The sequence below is a fragment of the Trachemys scripta genome, chromosome 3 (genome assembly GCF_013100865.1).
Source record: "Trachemys scripta elegans isolate TJP31775 chromosome 3, CAS_Tse_1.0, whole genome shotgun sequence".
Classification (NCBI taxonomy): domain Eukaryota; kingdom Metazoa; phylum Chordata; order Testudines; family Emydidae; genus Trachemys; species Trachemys scripta.
In genome coordinates, this window is record NC_048300.1 from 177,757,464 (window position 1) to 177,781,902 (window position 24,439).

The following is a 24,439-nucleotide window of genomic DNA, read 5'->3' on the forward strand; positions in this document are numbered from 1 at the left end:
TACCCTCTATTCCGCCCAAGGCCACCACCTCACCTTCTCCAGGGTCCAGGCACCTAAATAGTGGAGCCACACCTGCACGGCTCCACTAATTAGGTGGGTGGCCCTTCATTCTCTTATGTGCAGTCGCCCAGGCGCGCACCTTAGAGGGAACTATCCGCAGACCACCTGAATGGAACTCGCGGACCACTAGTGGTCCAGGACCACACTTTGAGAACCTCTGGCCTAGTAAATAAACTTCCATTTTTTTTATGAATATACATTTTAATACTTTTTTATCTTAAGTGGGACTTATATTAACAAGATCTAAGGCAACTCTGTCTCCTCGCCTTGTTGCTGAGAGCAAATTATGTTACAAATCACATCCAGAATGTGTGGAGACTTTGAGGAATCTGGCACTTTCTGCTCCCTCCAATTCAGCTCAAAGGAATGGGGGTTGAAGCTGCATCCATGAAGTAATCTCCCATTAATCCCATGCTTTTTATATTTTGGAAGTATATCTGGCTTGTGGTTTAGTGACCGATATGATCAAAGAACCACTCTTAAAAGTGGCGGGTGGGAAGCTTTCCAAAGATCAAGGTTGCCCACCCTTGACCCAGATTGGACCACATTATTGGGGTACAAGACCTGTGTGTGACACTACACCCCATATTCTCCATAGAAATATTGTTATAATATGATTATAGCATAACTATGATATGTTTTGTTCAAGATAAGGCATGTGAGATATCATTGGAAAGGTTATGATTTGCTGAATATGATTATCCTATTTGTATGTATGTATCATTTTTGTATCTAAAATTAGGAATATTGACTATACATCTGTACTACAAAAGTGTTTGTACCTGGGGAATGCCCACCAGACAGACTGCAATCAATCTGAACCATTAGGGAGAACAATGTGTCTTTGAAGATGCTAATCTCCCACCTTCCTGAAAAGCTTTCCTGGGATGCTACGAACAACCTCTGACTCATGGCTGCTTTGACACTGCAGGATCATGTGATCAAGTTATCTGGTACTGGACTCCATGATAGAATACCAGTATTTTTCCACTGTGAGGGGAGAAACCACTCTGGAAAACACAGGATTCCTGCCATATGTAAAACCTACTTAAGGCTGGACAGTGACATAATCAGCGTTCGTTCTTCACTGAATCCCGGCCCAGGATGACTGCTGTGAACATCTAAGAAACAAAGTCAAAGTGGGGGAGAAGGACTGAGCCCAAGCTGGGAAGAAGCTGCCTGGTCTGTGAAAGTTTTAAGCTACAAGCTACAAGCTACAAGCAAGAGCAGCTTGCCTTCAAGAACCTCTACAATCTGCCTAAAACAACATTTAGGGTGAGAAATTACTACTTGTAACCAGTTCCTTTAGTATTTTAAGCTTACATTGCATTTTTGTTTTATTTGCTGGGTAATCTGCTTTGATCTGTTTGCTATCCCTTATAATCACTTAAAAGCTATATTTTGTAGTCAATAAACTTGTTTTTGTTTTCTCTAAAACCAGTTTGTGGAATTCATAACTGTGGGGGGGGGGGGGGGGGGGGGAAGAAGCTGTGCATATCTTCCTCCATCGAAGGAGGAGGCGAATTTCAATGAGCTTATGCTGCATAGTTCTCTGCTCAGCGCAAGACAATACAATTTTGGGATTACATTCCAGAGGAGGTTTGCATTTGAGTGCTTGGCAATTCTCTAGCTGAAGCCTACCCCTGCAGTGCTGATTTCAGTGTCTGTGTCTTTCTGCAGCTGGGTGTGTCCCTACCTGTGTGTGCGCTGGAGGAGGCTTGAGGGCCTGGCTCAGCAAGATAGTGTAAGGGAGCCCAGGCTGGTGGAACAGGTGGGCTCAGTTGTACCCCAGTACATCAGGTGGCCACCCCGGAGGGGGGGGGGGCACCCGTCACACACTGATTCCTTGATTTGCTCAGAAAATCTCTGGGGAATGCCATGGGGTGGAACAAGCTAGAATTGCAACCCTAAAGGTCAAAGAAAACACAGAAGCAGATGTGATCCTCTCAGGCCGCCATAACACTAAGGAAGGCCAGTGCCCCTGCTCTCCCTAGACTAAACTGAAGGGAAGACCAAGATTCCATAGGCCATCCCAGTTTTTGACCAGCTGAGTGTCAAAGGAAGCCTGCCAACCAACGTGAGGTACTGACCAGAGACAACATCTATTGGTCACATGAATTGCAGTCTTGACTCTGATGCTCTGAAGACCAACACAAGGTAAAGAGTTAAGCCTTTTTCTTTTTAAGTAATTGTTATCTCTTTTTATACTGGTGATGTCCACTGTATTCTTGATTATTCTCTAACACTTCTTAAGGTGTGAATGAGTGTACACATGTGTTTGGTAAGTAATAGTGTGTGCATATCCAAATTCAACGTGAGTCCTATCTCAAATAACTTTGTGAACTCTCTCTTCTAAAAGTGTGTCTATGCACAGAGCACTGCATGGATACAAAATTTGTATCCACATCCAATCCACAATCTGCAAAAATGGTCCGCATATGCGGATATCTGCGGATTTACATGGCTCTATCTATGCAAACCACTCTCTTCTAACAAAGGAAGTTAAGACTTGCTGTATCAAGGTGGATAAGGTAGGCAGGAGGAGAACCAAATGTATAATTCACTTAGTAAATGAAAATCTTGAAGGAGGAATCTTCAAAGGGCTGAGAAATAAACTATACTCCCATTCACATTCCAGGACTAGTATTTGAAAGAATTAATCATGTGTTGTGTTAACTTCATATGCTTCACTGTGTTCATCCAATGATTGATCAATTGTTGATTCCTAATGGAACTTTTAAAAAATTCTTTGTAGACTGTTTAATTCTGACTCTTTATTGAAAATTGTGTAGCTTAATAAGTAAATGCAGAGAAGCTATGGTTAGCATTCCTTAAAAGCATACAGAAAGTTCATTCCACGAGGAACTTATTGTATGATGTATTTTGAAAGTTCCAATAGCCAGTTTTCCATAAGACCTATCAGGTCTACTTAACAGTAAGTCCTAGTTTCTGCAGGTGATGGTGACAATGGAAATTGTGAACAAATTGTTATTCTTTATTATATTTTCCATGGCAGGCAGATTTTTGTCACATGTGGCATAGAAGTAAAAAAGGCTAAATTTTCTAACTGTAGCTTCTCATCATGTTCCAGCACATGCCCCGGCAATTTCTATCCCTTTACAAGGAGGTATTGTGAGTACTGGATTCTACATCATTCTGTTATACTCTCACTAATAACCTGATGGACATACACAGCAACAAAATAAGTATTTTCTCAAGGAAAACAATGGGTTTTGCATCTTTGAAATGAAGATTACAGGTTTTTTTTAAAAACATATATTAGTGATTTTAACAAAAGCAAGTCAGTCATTGTCTACGTATGGTTCATAGACTACAAACATGTTACAAAGAAACTTTCTATGTAGTAAAGGGCTGAGGAGGTGGTGTTTACAGTTAGATTAGGTTTTTGGTAGGATTTTGCGTGGAAATCTTACAAGGATTTTGTTGCTGAAATCTTATTAACTTGCTCTTGGAAACTTTAGCTACTTTTAAACAAGAACTCAAAAATGGATTTAAACCAAAAATGGATTGAAAGCAAGAAGAGACTGAGCTGAAAATGACAATGATAGGATATAGATTTTTGATTCTCAACCAACCTTTTTCCTCACAAAAACAAATTTGAGCATTGTCAGATTCATGGTTTTGGTTGTCTGTCTGTCTTTAGGTGTAACCAAAAGAAAGTTAAGCAAAAATAATATGCTACGAAAATTAATCTTGGGATCTGATGACAAAGCTTCTTCTAGTATGTCAGTCTCATGAGTTTGCCAGATTAAGAGTTTACAAGAACTCCTCGATTAAATTTCTGCTTTGTATCACACAGTTGCTTACCTTTCAGATATATACATATGATTGACAAACATACACTTACTTTGGGGATAGCAAAAAGAATTAAACATTAAGATACATAAGATATGTCACCATCCCAAATTCTCAATAGGAATTAAACGGAAACAAAATTTGGTGGTTTAGAGGCATTATTGATGTGTTTGTCAATGCTATAGTTTATGTTGCACTGAAATTTGCACTTAGAGTGAAATTAAATCCCTGTGTTGTGTGTGAAAAATGCACATCAGCATCAACAAGATTGAATTTTCCAGAAAGTAAGAAGTGAATCTGTTAATATAAATTCGACTATTTGCAAAAAAAACCTGCACAGGAATAAACAATCCCACCATGTGTATGGAAGAGTCTACAGCAGTGAGCTATTGCCAAGTTTTATGCAATATTATGGATTAAGTTATTTTAAAAGAACTAAAACATGAAGACCTACAAAAAATCTACTTTGTATAACATAGTAGTTTCTGTTCCACCACATTAACTTACAACTGGATAGCCAGATAATTAAAACTAACAGCATTTGTGGGGTCTTTTGAATATATAAAGGATCTTTATCAGCTGAAGACAAAATAATTTTAGAAAATCTTAATAATAACAATGTACTCAAGAGACTCTACTTCCTACGTGAAGATAAAAGAGCTACTTTATTACCTGAAAGTATGAAGGATGGTTAATTCAACTGCTCATACCTTAGCAACAGCTGTTATCTGCTCCAGTGCCAATGCATGAAGATCTTGGTCTTTGCTTTCTACTAGCAGTTTCAGGGATGGCAGCAGGAGGGACTGGTTAAGCAGCAGCAAACATAATTCCTTTGTACACTGAAAACAAAAAGTAACCACAGACTGTCAGAACTCAGGAGACACTTGGTAACATTATCCACACAAAATTTTATGAAAACCTTGTGTCAAATGCAAAATGGAAATCAAACTTTTAAAACAAATGAATTTCCCAGTGGAAATAAGCCTGTTTGGAAACTTGAAAGCACAAATTAAAAAAGGGTGTGGTATAGGGTTGTAAACAGAATATTTGCTATACGAGAAACAAGGCAAGCACTGAATACTTATTACAACCCACACAGAGTTTTACTGAAAGAAGAATGGAGCAATCACTGATTTCTGTGGGACTAATACTTTTGCTGTGGTCACTAAACACTGCAAACTGTAAGATTTAAGGTAAGACATCTGTGACATTTCTTTAACACAGTTATATAGTCATAAAGGTGGAATAAAATAAAGAAGGAATATAACAGCGAGTCCAGCATCATAAAGCTGTCCCAAAAATCTTGTCAAATGACTTTTACAGAGCTCTGATGCAGTATACTGTCTCCATTTTAACATGAGTTTCCATGTTTTATTATCCAGCATGAACTATTTGGCATTACAATTTTGGTACAGTGTGTCCTCATACAAAGGCTGGCAACAGAAAGTGAAGCTTAAAAAAATAAAACACTGAGTAGGATTACTTCCAAACCCTTATTTAGGTCTACTGTGGTTAGTAACAAAGTGAACATTTATTAGTCTTTATCTTATACATGTAGAATTATTTTATTTCATCTACTATCGTGTATAAATGAAATACTGACCAATTTTAAAAAGGGATTACTTTACCTCAAAAATCAAATTATAACTTTCCCTTTATGAATAACAACCTAACTTGTCCAGAGTGACCAGGTTCAAAGATATAGTTTACTCTGATTCCTCCCCACAAAACTTTGTTTCCAGTGAGACCAATGAGGGAAATCACACAACAATAGTACTCCATCTGGTCAGCCTGTGTATTATATAACATAGATATTATTACAATATCATTTTAGACATCCAAAGACAAGCTCTATGCTTCAGAAAAACACTGAAAGACACTGCACCTGCCCCAAAGAGTTTACAATCTGAAAAGGGAACTCAAATGTTTAATTTTTACCACTTAAAGTCAAATTTGATGAATCTGGTGCCCACAGGTGATGCTAAATGTAGTCACACCCTTGGGGTAGTTATATCTCCTTTAACTTAAAAAAATGGGAAATGATTAATTGGTGTATTACATACATGAGATTGCTGTTACGGATTGAGATCTTAAAGTAGGGTATCTACTGACATCTTTTTTCACAACCAATTTATTTTCAGATAATGCTGCCACTCTTCAGTTACCCCCTCAACTGCATTTCCGACAGCAAAATATTAATTTAATTGTGATGCATACCTCAGAATGCAACATAACTACAAATTACATTGTGCTTGGTAACAGTTCATGGTAGTTACAAAAAAATATTTCAAACTTCCATTGCTCAGAGCCAGTCTAAACGACACAGTAGTAAAAACGTCTTTGTCTTGTCTATACTAGCACATCACTAGCAAAGCTCCAATCAGGAAAGAGTTTACACACAAAAATAGCACACACAGGACCACTAGCAAAACATCTTCCAAATGCATTCACCAGTTGCCTGCATTGCAGTTCAGCAGACAAAAACTGAGAACCTGGTACACTTTGCTATCATCTAAACTTCTCCCTAGGATATCAAGTAACACGTTTTTTATTATTGCAGCTCGGCAGAGGTTGGTGAGCCTAAGGAGAAAACAAAAGATTTGTAATACACTGAGGAGATTTTGTCTTTTGTTGCCAAAGAATAGACAGAAGTGTGTCATAAGATTTTATAAAATTAAGCAACGGCTAAGTCTGCAGTTGACAGGCTTTGCTTTCATTGAGAACTAACATTACAGGAACAGGTGAAGAGCCTTATTGAAGACTATAAAGGGTGGGGCAAATTAAAAATATTACACCCATTACGCCTTTGATATTTTGATTTTCGCCTTCATTTCTGCCAAACAGCAACATACTAAGGAGATTTCAGAATGCAAACTTAGCAATTTATGATTCTACAAGTCCCTTTGTGTCTGAAAAGCACAATTTATCACCATGGATACACCTTTATGTTAGGAAAAATAAATTTTGAGAGTTGTAGGATGCACAACCTGAATGTAAGAGCAAGTTTATAGTGCTGGTAACATTTTATATCTGAAAACCCATAAAACCATAAGAGAAGAAGCAGTGCCATAGGGAACAACCTATAACTATAAAAAAGCTTTCAAAAGAATCCCCCCCAAAATCACATCTTTGTACCTTAAGGTGGTGGGAGGAGAAAAGGAAAGGCAGAGGATTTAAGCACACTGCTAAACATAATTAGGTACAGTGAGCATTTCTAAAGCCAATGACTAGGAAAATGAAAAGGTGTTTTTAAAACACTGCTGAACTGCTGAATTACAATTTGCTTTCTCACTGAAGTGATTTAAAATATTACAGAAAAATGTAATTAGATTATGTGAATTTGCAAATGCAATTAATGTAGATCTTAACATTACTATTTTTGCAACAAATAAATTTCAGGTCAAACAGGTATTTTAGACCTTCTACAAAAATGTTTATCATCAACTTGCATCCTTTGCAAAATTTTACTAAGAACACCACATAGTGCTGATAAGAATTATATATAGGCCCCAATAACTCCTTATAGTTAGTCTTTAATGTAAAGCCATATTTAGTACCTTAATCATTGGGAGTATTAATATTGGTAAGTCAAATATACATATTAAACTAATTTTTAAAATGATACTATTTATGTATTTTAGACAGGAGTAATAATACACCCTTCTTAAAAATTAAGGTCCCAATTCAGCAAAGTACTAAAGCAAATACTTAATGTTAAAATCATGTTTATATCCCAATGGGAATACTCAAATGCTTTAACTTAAGTACGTGGTTCCGTGATTGGCTGAAGTGGGTTCTAAAGAAGTGTATGCTACATTAGATACAGCCATTCCATAACCTGGAACATTTTATGTTTAAAGACACATGTTTGAGTTTTTTTAAACATAATTCAAGAACATCCACACACATTTTATGATAATTTGTATAAGAAGATTGCTCTTGAACTACTGACCTTGCATTCTGAGGTTTAGCCCAGGGCAAACACTTATAGTTGAAATACAAAAGGAAAACACAGACACAACCTTAGCTGGATTTCTGAATGTAATGCTAGTGCCATATTTGATTAAAAACTATAAATTGCCATTACTAGACCTTCTAAATTTAGTATACGCTTCTGGCACTAGTTGTTGCCATCAGTGAAAGGCAGCACTTTTTTTAATCCACTTGGCCAATTTGATCAATGCTGTACTGTATATGCACTGGTGCAGAGGGAAGGGAAAATCACTTTGTAAATTTGGCTACTGTGATTTCACATAGAATTCTCACTCCCTGATCTTCTGCATTCAGCATGAGCCATACAAGAAAGTCCACTAGCTCTTAAGATAGGGGTGGGAAAACCTTTTGGCCCGAGGGGCACATCTGGGTGGGGAAATTGCATGCAGGACAATGAATGTAGGGCTGGGGCAGGGGGTTGGGGTGCGGGAGGGAGTGCGGGGTGTGGGAGGGGGTGCGGTGTGCAGGAAGGGGCTCATGGAAAGGGGTTGGGGCAGAGGAGGGGTGTAGAGTGCGGGAGGGGACGCAGGGCAGGGGACTGGGGTACAGGTGTGCAGGATGTGGCAGGAGGTGTGCAGGGTATGGCCCTGTGCTGCTCCGGGAAGCGGCCGGCACCACGTCCCTGCAGCCCATGGTGGGGGAGCAGACAGCTCCGGGCGCTGTCCTCGTGAGCAGGTACTGTGTCCCACAGCTCCCATTGGCTGCGGTTCCCTGTTCCCAGCCAATGGAAGCTTCGGGGGAGGCAACCACAGGCAAGGGCAGCCCTCTGGCCCTCCTCCCCCAGGGGCCGCAGGGACGTGGTGCCGTCCGTTTCCCGGAGCGGCAATCCCGCAGGCTGGATCCAAAGCCCTGAGGGGCCAGATCCGGCCCGTGGGCCATAGTTTGTCCATCCCTGTCTTAAGATCTTCACACCTGGAGGCATAAGACTCAGAAGTGTCCATCATAGAATCAAAGGAGATTAGGGTTGGAAGAGACCTCAGGAGGTCATCTAGGCCAACCTCCTGCTCAAAGCAGGACCAACCCCAACTAAATCATCCCAGCCAAGGCTTTCTCAAGCCAGGTTTTAAAAACCTCTAAGGATGGAGATTCCACCAACTCCCTAGGTAACCCATTCCAGTGCTTCACCACCCTCCCAGTGAAATAGTTTTTCGTAATATCCAACCTAGACCTCCCACATTGCAACTTGGGACCATTGTTCTGTCATTGGCCACCACTGAGAACAGCCTAGCTCCATCCTCTTTGGAACCCCACTTCTAGTAGTTGAAGGCTTCTATCAAATCTCCCCTCACTCTTCTCTTCTGCAGAAGGGTGGGTGTTGGGGGGGCTTCAGAGGTCAGGGCAGAGGGCTGGGGGTGTGTGGACGTGCAGGGCAGAAGGCTGGCGGTGTGGGGGGCTTCAGAGGTCAGGGCAGAGGGCTGGAGGGGTGTGGGGGGTGCAGGGCAGAAGGCTGGGGGTGTGTGGGGAGGTTCAGGGCAAAGGGCTGGGGTGCTCGGCTCGTGGAGGTGCTCTCAGCCCCCTGCCCTGAGCGGCTCATGGCAGGGGTCTGGAAGGGAAATGTCGTGTTCCACCCCCTTCCCCAAGGCCCTGTCCCTACCTCTCCTCTGCCTCTTTTACACAGGGCTGGCTTTAGCAAGGGGCCGCGGGGCTGCCGTGTGCTGGCTGGAGCTCTGGCCGGGAGAGCGGGGCCGTGGGGCTTTTGCGGAGCAGCGAGCACGCTGCCACTCCTCCCCCCTCCCTTTGCAAGGGCCAGCGCAGGGAAGGAGAGGAGGAGGGGCAGGAAAGCAGGCTGCACCACGGCTGGGGGAAAAAGCGGGGGAGGGGAGGAGCTTGGCTGCTGCAGGACGAAGCTTCTGCCTCCTGCTCCAGCAAGGGAGAGCGGTGGGCGCGGGGGCTGAGTGCGGCTGGGGGTCGGAACCGCAGCAGGCAGCCACGTGCCATTCAAAATCAGCTCGTGTTCTGTAGGTTGCCAATCCCTGTTATAGTCCATTCATCCAATTCATACTTTTTTAACTTGCTGGCAAGAATACTGTGGGAGACCGTGTCAAAAGCTTTGCTAAATTCAAAATATATCACATCCACCACTTTCCCCATATCCACAGAGCCAGTTATCTCATCATAAAAGGCAATCAGGTTGGTCAGGCATGACTTGCCCTTGATGAATCCATGTTGACTATTCCTGATTACCTTCCTCTCCTCCAAGTGCTTCAAAATGGATTCGTTGAGGACCTGCTCCATTATCTTTCCAGGGACTGAGGTAAGTTCCCCGGATTCTCCTTCTTCCCTCTTTAAAAGATGGACACTATATTTGCCTTTTTCCAATCATCCAGGACCCTTTCCCTCCCATTGCCACGAGTTTTCAAAGATAATGACCAATGGCTCTGCAATCACATCAGCCAACTCTCTCAGCACCCTCGGATGCATTAGATCTGGCCCCATGGAATTCTGCATGTCCAGCTTTTCTTAACCTATTCTTTCACCACTGAGGGCTGCTCACCTCGTCTCCCATACTGTGCTGCCCAGCGCAGCAGTCTGGGAGCTGACCTGTTCTGTGAAGACCGAGGCAAAAAAAACATGGAGTACTTCAGCTTTTTCCACATTATCAGTCATTAGGTTGCCTCCCCCACTCAGTAAGGGTCCCACACTTTCCCTGACCAACTTCTTGTTGCTAACATACCTGTAGAAACCCTTCTTGTTACTCTTCACATCCCTTGCTAGCTTCAACTCCAATTGTGCTTTGGCCTTCCTGAGTACACCTCCGCATGCTCGAGCAATGATTTTATACTCCTCCCTAGTCATCTGTCCAAGTTTCCATTTCTTGAAAGCTTCCTTTTTTGTGTTTAAGCTCACCGAAGATTTCTCTGTTAAGCAAAGCTGGTTACCAGCCATATTTGCTATTCTTTCTGCACCTCAGGATAGTTTGTTCCTGCACCCTCAATAAGGCTTCTTTAAAATACAGCCAGGTCTCCTGGACTCCTTTCCCCCTCATATAAGCCTCCCAGGGGATCCTGCCCATCAGTTCCCTGAGGGAGTCAAAGTCTGCTTTTCTGAAATCCAGGGTCTGTATTCTGCTGCTCTCCTTTCTTCAGGATCCTGAACTCAACCATCTCATGGTCACTGCTGCCCAGGTGGCCACCCACTTCTACTTCCCCTACCAATTCTTCCCTGTTTGTGAGCAGCAGGTCAAGAGGAGCACGGCCCCTAGTCGGTTCCTCCTGTAATGATGGTGTCTTTAGAGAAAGATTTCTTCCTGACCTCAGTGAACATCCTGGCCATCAGTGAACATCCTGTATCATAAAGTTTAAACGCCTTTTCAATTATTGCCTTTAGACTTCAGAACCACAAAGTCAGAAAGTTATCCAGTCTTTTTTTTAAAAAAAGCAGCTGATCTATGCTTCTCTCCCCACTCAAAGTATTTAATAGGCTCCAATGACAGATTCTGCAAAATGCAAGTTTTGATCAAATAGTTTTAGCAATGATTCTTAAATTACCCGACATTACTTTTTCCTCAGTCAAGGTTTGTCTACACAAAAGTTGTACTGCTTTAGCTGCTATGCACAAAAGTTATACTGTTTTTAACTATGCTGGTTCAGTTATAGCAGTACAGCTTCCTAGTGTATTATATCAGTGTAAAGGCACTTGATTTCCATATGAGGAGAATAACCTACACTAATATAAAGGCACCTTTATACAAGGTATAACATGCTCATACTAAGGGTTGTACTGGTAAAATTATATTGGTAAAAAATTGCACCTCTAACTGAAACAGTCATACCAGTATAAAAATTGTGCACAGACCAGGCCTTACTGATGCTGAATTCAACAGTAACTTTATTAATTAAAAAGAGATGATCGATGTTTGACTTTGGTGTAACCCTCCTATCAGGAGGAGATCTGCTGTGGTAGAACACTGATTTTCAGTTACATTTATGTTCGTAAGTCACTTAGATGTTTTAGAAAATTCCACCCTCAGACCTTAACTTTGGTTTGGCCACCCTTAATCAGTTTGCATAGAACCTTCCTGTAGAAGTAGTCCCACTGGTTTTGATCAGAACTACTTGTGGTGTAAAGTATTTCTCATGACGAGTGAGGAGAAAGCATCGGGCCCTTTGTAGGTCTATCCCATGCACTGTAATTAAAAATTAAATTTGGCTCTCTCCACAAAATATATCTGGCACTCTGCCTTACTGACTTCTTTTGGCAGCAAGTCCCAGAAGTGGGCTTTAAGCGGCAAAAATACAAGTGTCCCATTTGTTTTAAAATGTATTGCCCTTCAATTTCTACAAGAGATTTCTTGGTTTTGTATTAAAGTGAAAAGAATCATTTGATCAGTTTCCATTACATTGCCCATAATCTTCGTGTTGGCTATTTTCAGGAACAAAGACTGTGGATATGTGAATCTCACTGTAAAGGATGAATCAGGATAATAAAAGAAGATGCCTGGGAATAATTCCAGAGAAGTGCAAAGATTTTTAATGATTTTTTAAATCTGATATGGTTAGGCTATGACGTATGAGTATGGGATGCTGTGGCACTTTGGGACATAAGAGATGCTTGTATGGAAGAGAGTATACATAATTAATTTAGGAAGAGGGAATACTAGAGTACTTGTAAAGAAGAACTGCTTGTAAAATAAAAGCTAATTAAAACCCAAATATTTCAGCACTTCCTTACAGACAACTTTATATGTTTAGTAAGTGGAAAGTTACTGGTGCTTATCTTGAATAGTTTTTGCTAAATAGTACTCAAGTGTGGCCAGTAAAGCTAATAGCTTTAATAGTGATACTGCATCCACTGTACAAGGTGCAGGTATATCTGCAAGGTACTTGAAGTTACAACTCACCTCTACGGGCAGCATGTGCTTAGTCTCATACAAAGAACGACAGATCTTCAAAATTTCATTTCCCATATTCTCTTTTTGCCCAGTTGGGCATCTTGATAGCATGACTGTCCCTAGTTTCACCCATGGATTATTACTCGTGTATGCGCTAAAAAACAAACAAACAAACAAGAAAACAAAATTCAGAAAACTGTATTTTAAAAAATTGCGAATAAAAGCATGGTATAATAGTATGAAAAAGTGAAAAGATCTGGGGCCAAGTATGGACCTCTGATTCTAAAACTGCCCCATGTAACTTAGAGTAGCCTTTGGACTACTCTATATTACAACTGTTATGGTCCTTAAGGCACCATGTTGCAGCTGTGAATTAGCATAAGGGAGCTCTCTCTCCCAAACCCAACATGAAGAATGCTTGGCACAGGAGTGGGTACTTCTGGCTTTATAGCAGCTGAAAATTTTCTTTCATTGGAAGTGGGATTCTTAACTTGGTAGCTTCAGCAAGATTCTGACCTCTTAGTCCCTCTCAGGTGATCAGAGAATCCAGTTCCTGGTTTCTCAATGAAAAACCTTCACCTCAAAATCACTGACAAAAATCAACACCAAGATCCAAATATTTAAACACAAGAGGAACAAATACATAGTTAAAAACAAAGATGCACCCTTTGTGGTTGCAAACCCAATTAATTGTACATGTAAATTGGATAAAGAGGTGAACCATGTACATATGCAACTGGCTATTAATTAATACCCACCATCTAGCTCTCATATATTGGTTTTCACTGGTAGATCTGAAAGCACTTCACAATCAGATACACCTGTTACACATTTAAAATTGGCCTCCAATTATCCTTTTTTTCTGCACAGAATTATGCACCATGGTTATTGTTCCAAAGTCAACATGTGCCATGAATTATATCTACCAGAGCTATTACCTGTTCTCAGTCTAAGGCAAAAATATGGATAAAGATACCACTGTGTGGGAAGTGTTGAAAAATGCTGACTTTTTTAAATGGCAGCTACTGACATGAAGTACTAATGACTGACAATGCAATTAAGGAGGAGGTTACTAAAAAGCTCACATTCACTTTAGAGTGTTAATGTCGTGTAACTGTGATTTTTGATAACAGGAATAGCGAAATATCACAATTTATGACAATCAGGTCAATGTCTCAGTCAGATTATGCCAAAGACTTCAAGCTCTAATCTATCTATTTTTAGGCACCTAGATAAATGGCCTAAGTTTCGGAGATGTTAAGTACCACACTGAGGTCAATGGGAACTGCCAGCACTCAGCGCTTCTGAGGAGCAAAAATTACATTTAGATTGTAAACTCTTTGAAGGAAATAACTGTGCCTGTAAAGTATCTAGCACACACTGGACCCATAAAAGTGATGATAAGAGTCTCCCCCATAGATCTTTGGTGTGAGATCCTCACCCCTCCTCTGGCCCCTTTATGTTGGGAGAAAGGAATGGAGGAGTGTAAAGGGGCTCTAAAACCAGTTCTGCCTGGGGGAAGGATTCCTTTGATCTAGGAACTGGGGAAGGCAGCTGTAATGTTGTCTTCCAAAGAACCCCTTACTGGCCCAGCCTTAGGAGGCGTGCTGGGGGGTGGGAAGAGTGTGTTGGGGACAGAGCAGTAGCACGTAGTTCTACAGAGATTCTGGGCAGTGCTGCAACTCACATGCAGCTGGCGACGGGCTGTCATAACTTAGACAGGCCGCCAGCGGGCACAAAGGTGGCTTAAAACCACCAAAGGCCCCTCTCCCCCTAGACTGTAAGTTATGTGCTACACCTCTTCAAGGCACAGAGCAATATCTCAGCCTTGATCTTGAAGAATCAACATTTGCCAACAGGTATATTTACCACAGTCAAGAGACAGACTTACCTGTGATGGAGAAAAATATGACCTCCTCATATCAGCAGTGGAAAGCAGGAAAAAGGGTTTATATGTCTTTGAACCTACCTTCCAACTACAAAGGAAGGTTTCAAAATTAATTCAATCTAAAATGGAAAACCACTGTATGATTGACTCATAACCACTGGAATTGGATTAATTATAAATCACGTCACTCATCGGGCACCTACTGACATACATGCTGTTTAAAACAGCAACTGTGAGGTACCTCGGAAACCTTGCATTGTTAATGTTGCTACTGAGTGGCAATTGGTAAAAAATACAATCATGGACCATAAGCAGTGAATATTGTACAGCTCCAGTTACTACTGAAAGAACCAAACAGCTCATATCAAAAGAATCGGGCAGAAATCGGGGAGGACAACTGTCAATGCCCATTAACCTATGCTTCCCCTTACCTACTCACAATGTCTAGTGAAAGATGAGCAATACTGGCTTCAGGTGAAGAGGCTGTTCTATCCTGATCTGTGTAATAGATAGAGAGATACTAGTAGTAGTTACATTTGAGTGAGAAATGACTAAAAGCCATTATTCTTTATTCTTTCTTGACAACTTAATTAAAGTATTTTAATCAGTCATAGTCTATGAGCACTCACTGCTGCAAGCCTTGCTGCTATCAGTACAGTCCCTCGTTTCCTCTTCTTCCAACCTCCTGGGTCAAACCTAGGCATAGTAGTTAATATAGAAAACCACGATGCCAGAATGTGCGGTGCAGCTGCTGCATAACCCACAAGAGAGACAGAGAAAGAATGCTGCAGCTCCATCATTGTCACTGGCTAAATTAATAGCTTATGCTGTGGTTCCAGGATTGGACTCCTGGGTCATCTCAGGACCCATATGTAAATCTGTGGTAGAGATCCTCCTCGAATCGAAGGATCAGCAACAACCAGCTTCTGCTGCCTGATCCGTCTCCTGCTTATGATTCTCTCTGTCCCTAATGTTTTTTTAATCTTTATAGGTGTGGTCTCCTTAGTAAATGAAGAAAAACTCAATCTTGTTTCCTTCTTCTAATGGGAAAAAAAAGTCACCCTTCAATGTGTGGAAGAATTTAAAACAAGAAATGAATAGAAACCAGAACTAGGATTGTAAATTTCCCCATGTCTTTGTAAAGCCTTGCTGCTAAGATACATGTCTAGTTCTGTGCTAAACTCTTCCCAATATTATAGAACTCATTAGGTTACAGATGTAATAGACCTATAAGGACATATAGACCCATTGTTCTCTCTAGCATATTCTCAAATACTTTGTCCAGTTTTGTATTAAAAGCCTGTTCGGAGTTGGAGGATCACAAAGGCATTGTTCAGTTAGCAAGAATTTGACATTATGAAACAGAATTTATCATTTGACTTTCATCTTCCCTCTGTTGCATGATGTATAAGTATAATCAGTTTCAAATTCAAATAGGAAAAAATGTGTGTGTGTGTGTCTCTTTTTTTTTTTTTTTTTTTTAACGTAAAAGAGGTTAGCATTTCATTGCTTGGGCCCTGGATGTGACACTTCTTTGCACAGCATCATCAGTTTTTTCTATGATGACGGTGTTAATCAGATATACCTTCCCAGGTGTTTGATTTTCAAGTGATGGATTGTAATTGGGGATGGATGACCTACTTTGTTAAAAAATAAAACGTGATCTAATCTTCTGATCCCTCAAACCATATCTTTTTGCAAATTCCAAAAAGTTTTGTTCACTTTGGTATGGATTAAAAAAAGACTGAATGCCTTAACTGAAAGAAGTGCCAAAATATCACAAAAAATAACTCCTATTATATAGCCAACCCTGCAAAAAAACTCATGAAGCTTCTTAAAATTTTCTCCAGAGAGCAAGATGCCTGGATAAATTAAAAAAAAAAAATGTTTTGTTTTGCAATGCAGCCGGTAGCAGCAATATGCATGTACAGTCAAATCTACTAAATAAATATTTAACATGTCATATACGATCACATCTACTAAATAATTATTTAACATGTCACATAAGGATGTAAAGAGAAAGGAAACATTTAATTTGCCTGTTTAAGAAAATGAGGAACAAAAAACTGCCATTGTAATCTTTCCAAACACAAGTGTACAAACATGAGTCAGGTCCTCACAAAACATGAAATTGGCTTAATCATGATATTTAAAAAAATAAATAAGTGGTGAGTTTCTTTTATTTGTCTACTGGTTTCGGAGTCTTTAGGGCATACTCGGGTCACATTTTCAAGGTTTCCTACTGAATTAGAAGGGCTAGAAAGATACTGCTTTTAAAATGAAAACTGTGATTTTCATGTATTCAGATGACTCCAACAGCTGGGGCTTAGAGAAAAACACCACATATCACAAAGTTTGTGATAAAATCCTGAGATTTGGTAACACAGTATTGTCCCTGTAATAAAGGAGTGGGGGTAAAACTGAACCAGAAATAAAATAAAACACAGTGACAAAATCCTGCTGGAGAGCGCTAAGTAATTGCAAAGAAAAAGTTGCTGAATAGTGAACTGTAACTGGGAGATCTGAATGTGACACAGTATACAAGAGACAGGAGCTACATGTAGGCAGCCTGAACCAAATGTTCGGGAGTTCCAGAATAGGCAAACTGCGCGACAAGGAGTGTTTGCTAGATTTGAGTGATCAGTTTTCCTTTTTGACCCAGTCAAAAATTCGTTTTTACTAATTTCACCATTCGAAAGGAACTATTAACAGCTCCGTCCAAAAGGAGTGAAGCAGATACTCACTGCCTGTGGAATTACTAGCGTAGCTTAGATTTTCTAGAAGTAACATTTCAGGAACAAATGTGATAGAAAGCTGGATTGCAGGATTAACTGGTTTGTGAGTATGAAAAGAGACAGAGAAATGAAGTCCCAATGGTTGTAAGGAAAAGAAGACAGACCAGAATAAAGCAGGAAATGCCTGCAGCCTTTCCAGAGATGCTTTGAGAGGAACTCTGAGCACTGCTGTCAGTGACCACTTGGGGAGAGATGACAGAAAGTGCAGACTGACAGGTCTGAAGGAAGCAGAGATGATGATATATTTTCTGATCATCTGTGAACCTAGAGCACACAAAAGCCAGTTACCTATCTTTCATAACTGTTGTTCTTCGAGATGTGTTGCTCGTGTCCAGTCCACGTTAGGTGTGTGTGCGCCCATGTGCATGGCTGCCAGAGATTTTTCCCTTAGTGGTATCCGTAGGGCTGGCTCTGGCGCCCCCTGGAGCCTCGGGCTCATGTGCCGGTATATGAGCCGCCGCTGGCCCTGCACCCTCTCAGTTCCTGCTTGCTGATGATTCTGACAGTGGGGAAGGAGTGTGGATCATGGAATGGACATGAGCAACACATCTCAAAGAACAACTGTTACGAAAGATAGGTAATCATTTTTAATTCTTCGAATGCTTGCTCATGTCAATTTCATGTTAGGTGATTCACAAGCAGTATCCCTGGAGGTGGGTTCAGAGTTCACCATCATGCTGCTTGCAACACTGCTCTGCTGAAGCTGGCATCATCCCAGGCCTGCTGGGTGATGGCGCAGTGGGATGCAAAGGTATGAACCACAGACCAGGTGGTGGCTCTACAGATATCCTGGATTGTTACCTGCGTGAGGAAGGCTGCTGACAATACTTGCGCTCTGGTGGAATGGGCAGTCATGATGGCTGGAAGCAACACCCCTGCTTGTTCATAGCAGAATCTGATACCGGCAGTTATCCATGAGGAGATTCTCCAAGCGGACACAGGCAGACCTTTCATCCTGTCCGCCACTTTGACAAAGAGCTGCTTTGACTTATGGAAGAGTCTGGTTCTCTCGATGTAGAAGACTAAGGCCCGCCTAACATCCAAAGAGTGTGACCAACACTCCTTGTTCATCTTGTGAGGCTTCAGAAAGAAAACTGGCAGGAAGATGTCATTATTATTGTGGAACTGTGACACCACCTTAGATAAGAAGGCTGAGTGGGGCGCAGCTGGACTTTGTCTTTGCAGAACACCATATAAGGGGGTTCAGATGTCAATGCTCTAATCTTGGAGACCTATGGGTCAAAGTGATAGCCGGGAAGGAAACCTTCCACAAGAGGAGCAGCAGAGAACACTAAGCCAGCAGCTTGAAAGGAGGACTTGTGAGCCTCGATAGCACCAGGTTTAGGTCCCAATGAGGAACGGGATCATGAAACTGTGGGTATAGCCTCTCCAGACCTTTCAGGAACTTGATTGTCATGTCGTGAGCAAAGACTGATTTGCCATGGGCCGGAGGGTGAAAGGCTCCAATGCGTCAATGTTACTCATGGGAGCAGAGCTACAAATGGGACCCCTTCCAAAACAGCTTGTGGTTCTGTCCACCAAGCCAGAGATCACAGGATGTTTGATGGAACTGCGACCACTAAGTCCAACTCATGTCTCCTAGGAGAAAAGACCAATGCCAGCCATGTCTGTAGAGGTCTGAGCTGTAGCCGCATGTGTCAAACTGCATAGGTACACGTTGCCATGTGACCCAGCAGCTTGAGGCATACCTGGGCAGTCATGCGTGGATGGACTCTAACTTGCTTGATGAGATCCAACATAGCCCAAAATCGGGGCTCTGGCAGGTAGGATCTGGCGTGGGTGGAATCAAGTACTGCTCTTATAAATTCTATTCTTTCAACTGTGGTAAGAGTTGATTTTTGTTTATTGATAAGCAGGCCTAGAACCCGACGTGTCTTCCACCAAAGAAAGGCTGTGCTGCTGGGCCTGTGACCTGCCTCTGACAAGCCAGTCATCACGATAGAAATAGATTTGAACACATCTGCATCTCAGGTAAGCGGTCACCACCACCACCATGCACTTCATGAAGACCCTCAAAGCAGATGATAGGATGAAGGACAGTGACGTGAATTGGTAGTGGCACTGCCCCACAACAAAATGGAGGAATCTCCTGTGGCCATGGAAGACCATTATCTCTGAAAACTTGTGGCGATGGGGGAGGTCCCGGACGATTGGAAAAAGGCAAATATAGTGCCCATTTTTAAAAAAGGGAAGAAGGAGAATCCAGGGAACTACAGACCGGTCAGCCTCACCTCAGTCCCCAGAAAAATCATGGAGCAGGTCCTCAACGAATCCACTTGGAGGAGAGGAAGGTGATCAGGAACAGTCAACATGGATTCACCAAAGGCAAGTCATGCCTGACTTACCTGGGATTGCCTACTATGATGAGATAACTGGCTCTGTGGAAATGGGGAAAGTGGTCGACGTGATAAACCTTGACTTTAGCAAAGCTTTTGATACAGACTCCCACAGTATTCTTGTCAGCAAGTTTAAAAAGTATTAATTGGATGAAGAGACTATAAGGAGGATAGAAAGCTGGCTACATTGTCGGGTTCAAAAGGTAGTGATCAACGGCTCGATATCTACTTGGCAGCCAGTATCAAGCGGAGTGCCCCAGGGGTCAGTTCTGGGGCCGGTTTTGTTCAACATCTTCATTAATGATCTGGATGATGGCATGGATTGCACTCTCAGCATGTTCACAGATGACACGAAGCTGGGGGGGGGAGAGGTAGATATGCTGGAGGGCAGGGATATGGTCCAGAGTGACCTAGACAAATTGGAGGATTGGGCCAAAAGAAATCTGATGAGGTTCAACAAGGACAAGTGCAGAGTCCTGCACTTAGGATGGAAGAATCCCATGCACTGCTACAGGCTGGGGATCGACTGGCTAAGTGGCAGTTCTGCAGAAAAGGACATGGAGATTACAGTGGATGAGAAGATGGATATAAGTCAATAATATAACCTTGCTGCCAAGAAGGCTAATGGCATATTGAGCTGCATTAGTAGGAGCATTGCCAGCAGATCGAGAGAAGTGATTATTCCCCTCTATTTGGCACTGGTGAGGCCACATCTGGAGTATTGTGTCCAGTTTTGGGCCCTCCACTTCAGAAAGGATGTGGACAAATTGGAGAGAATCCAGCGGAGGACAATGAAAATGATTAGGGGGTTGGGGTATATGACTTATGAAGAGAGGCTGAGGGAAATGGGCTTATTTAGTCTGCAGAAGAGAAGAGTGAGGGGGTATTTGATGGCATCCTTCAGCTACTTGAAGCAGGGTTCCAAAGAGGATAGAGCTAGGCTGTTTCTCAGTGGTGGCAGATGACAGAACAAGGAACAACGGTCTCAAGTTGCAGTGGGGGAGGTCTAGGTTGGATATTAGGAAAAACTATTTCACTAGGAGGGTGGTGAAGCACTGGAATGGGTTACCTAGGGAGGTGGTGGAATCTCCATCCTTAGAGGTTTTTAAGGCCCAGCTTGACAAAGCCCTGGCTGGGATGATTTAGTTGGGGTTGGTCCTGCTTTGAGCAGGGGGTTGGACTAGATGATCTCCTGAGGTCTCTTCCAACTCTAATCTTCTACGATTATAAGACAGAAATATGGAATTAGGTGTCCTTTAAGTCAAGGGTGGCATACCAGTCTCCTGGATCCAGAGAGGAGATGATTGAGGCCTGGGAGACCATGTAGAACTTCAACTTCTTGAGATATTTGTTGAGGCAACATAGGTCTAGCATGCGTCTGGGGTCCCCGTTGGCCTTCGGGATTACCAGAAGTAAAACCCTTTCCCCCCGCCACAACTTGAGGAATCTCCTCCATGGACCCCAGACATCGGAGGGATTCCACCTCCTGGACAAGAAGATGCTTGTGAAAAGGGTCCCTAAAGAGAGACGGGGAAGGGGGATAGTAGGGAGAGATGGATAAAAACTGCAGGGTCTAGCCAAGTGCTATGGTATTGAGCACCCAGCAGTCCAAGGTGAGCTTGGCCCATGCAGCAAGGAAGGGAAATAGATTGTTCAAAAAAAAAAAAAAAAACTAAATAAATAAAAATGGGGGGATGGATTCTGGGGCAAGACTGGAACTCTGTCCTCAGGCACACCCTCAAAATGCCTGCCGATGGCCACCTGAGTGACGTGCAGGGCCCAACTGGGCAGCTGAGGGGGACAGAGTGGATTGCTGGGGTTTAAAGCCCGTCTTTTTTTCTTGTAGGAGCTCTGCCATTGCGGACCTGAGAATCTGGGCAGAGATGACGGACAGAAGTGTTTCCTCGAGGCCTCCGGCATGTACAGGCCCAAGGGGCAAAGTGTGGCACAAGAATCTTGCAGGCTGTGCAGCCTGGCATCCGTCTGCTCAGAAAATAGAGCAGTGCCCTCAAAGGGGAGGTCCTGAATGGACTGCTGTACCTCTTGAGACAGCCCCAAAGATTGCAGCCATGAACCCTGCAGCGTGGATACAACAGAGGCCATAGACCTGGCCACCAAATTAGTCACATCCAATGCAGTTTGGAGAGAAGCTCTGGCCACTGTCTTGCCTTCCTCAAAGATGGACAGAAACTCTCATCTGAACTCCTGTTGCAGGGGGTCCTTGAATTTGGCCATGGAGTCCCAGATGTTATAATTATCTCCCCCCAACAACACTCATGGAGACTGGCCGTGCAATAAATTTTTCTTCCAAACAAGTCGAGTTTCCTTGTGTCCTTATTTTTAGGTGTGGCGTTTGCCTGGCCCTGCCTATCTTGTTCATTGGCAGAATTCAACACAAGAGACCTGGGGGGTGGGTGGGAATACAACTACCTTGGTACCTGCATTGGAACTTCAATCTGGTTCCTGTGCTGAGGCAGGAGGCGTCGCAGTCCACTTTACCGATGTGGCTGTGGATGACTGCTAGGAGTATGGTCCTGGCATTGTAGGGAGCCAATGGTGCCCTCGGCTCCAAACGGCACACAGTTTGAATCCCGGGGACCGGAGCATGCCCTGTCCTAGGGACGAAGTCCCTAAGGGGACCACTGACTATTCTAACTTAAATACTCATCTAACTAACTCTACTTAAGATAAGTATATACAACTATATACAAAAACTATGAAAGGGAAACCACGGAGAGCACTTTGGAGAGGGCGCAGGGCCAGTGGAGTATCATATCCTGGTGAATGAGTGCAGGGCTCTAGGGGGCACCAGAGCTGGCTCTACAGATACCACTCGGGGAAAAAATCTCTCTCAGCCGTGCACATGGGCATGCACACACCTGAAATGGAATCGACATGAGCAAGCACTCGAGAAGAACTCTACTTGCCATCTGGCTCATTTGCCACATGAAGAATTTCAGAGGATTTACAAAATAAAATAATAATTCATGTACTCCTTTGAAAATTTAAGGCTCTGCAACAGATTGCCATAAAAAGGAGTAAAAAATACCTCAGAGTCTTTATCATTAATACTTTCTGAAGAGAATCCTGCCTCGCATTACAGCTTTCAACAGAAAGTCAGTGCTAAATGCTTTTAAAAGGACATTTACTACTGGTTTGGATTATTTGGGGAAAGACTGTGAAATGCCCAGGGAGAGACTGTGAAATGCCCAGGGAGATTAGAGAGTCTATTAAAATAAAAAACTCAATAATAATGGGGGATTTCAACTATCCCCATATTGACTGGGTACATATCACCTCAGGAAGGGATGCAGAGATAAAGTTTCTTGACACCTTAAATGACTGCTTCTTGGAGCAGCTAGTCCTGGAACCCACAAGAGGAGAGGCAATTCTTGATTTAGTCCTAAGTGGAGCACAGGATCAGGTCCAAGAGATGGATATAGCTGGATTGCTGGGTAATAGTGACCATAACATAATTAAATCTAACATCCCTGTGGTGGAGAAAACACCACAGTGTCCCAACACTGTGGCATTTAATTTCAGAAAGGGGAACTACACAAAAATGAGCAGGTTAGTTAAGCAGAAATTAAAAGGTACAGCACCAAAAGCAAAATCCTTGCAAGCCGCATGGAAATTTTTTAAAGACACCATAATAGAGGCTCAACTTAAATGTACACCCCAAATTAAAAAACATAGTAAGAGAACCAAAAAAGATCCACCATGGCTAAACAACAAAGTAAAAGAAGCAGTGAGAGGCAAAAAGGCATCCTTTAAAAAGTGGAAGTTAAATCCTAGTGAGGAAAATAGAAAGGAGCATAAACGCTAACAAATGAAGTGTAAAAATATAATTGGGAAGGCCAAAACAGAATTTGAAGAACAGCTAGCCAAATACTCAAAAAGTAACAGCAAAAACATAAGTACATCAGAAGCAGGAAGCCTGCTAACAACCAGTGGGGCCACTGGATGATCGAGATGCTAAAGGAGCACTCAAGGATGATAAGGCCATTGCAGAGAAACTAAATGAATTCTTTGCATCTGTCTTCATGGCTGAGGATGTGAGGGAGATTCCCAAACCTGAGCCATGTTCTTTTTTAGTTGACAAATCTGAGGAACTGTCCCAGATTGAGGTGCCATTAGAGGAGGTTTGGGAACAAATTGATAAGCTGGTAAGACTGACTTCAAGTACCGGGAAAACTGGTTCAAATTATAGAATTATAGAATTAAGAACAAAATTTTTAGACACATAGATGAACATAATTTGTTGGCGAATAGTCAACACCGTTTTTGTAAAGGGAAATCATGCTTCACCAATCTACTAGAATTATTTCAGGGGGTTAACAAGCATGTGGACAAGGGGGATCCAGTGGGTATAGTATGTTTAGATTTTCAGAAAGCCTTTGACAAGGTCCCTCACCAAAGGCTCTTACGCAAAGTAAGCAGTCATGGGATAAGAGGGAAGGTTCTCTTATGGATTGGTAATTGGTTAAAAGATAGGAAACAAAGGGTAGGAATAAATGGTTAGTTTTCAGAATGGAAAGAAGTAAATAGTGGTGTCCCTCAGGGGTCTGTACGGGGCCCAGTCCTATTCAAGATATTCATAAATTATCTGGAAAAAAAGGTAAACAGTGAGTTGGCAAAATTTGCAGATGAAACAAAACTACTCAAGATAGGTAAGTCCCAGGCAGACTGCGAAGAACTA

General features: G+C 42.2%; 1 protein-coding gene across 1 annotated transcript in view; it reads right to left on the reverse strand.

The window, feature by feature from the left end:
• The window catches only part of NBAS (NBAS subunit of NRZ tethering complex), a 343,164-nt gene that overhangs the window by 13,126 nt on the left and 305,599 nt on the right, over positions 1-24,439 (reverse strand). Inside the window, exons 49-50 of the mRNA XM_034766908.1 lie at positions 12,710-12,982; positions 4,587-4,715 (exon numbers count right to left, since the gene is read on the reverse strand). Coding sequence (XP_034622799.1) covers positions 4,587-4,715; positions 12,710-12,982 — 402 coding nt within the window. The remainder of the gene's footprint in view (positions 1-4,586; positions 4,716-12,709; positions 12,983-24,439) is intronic.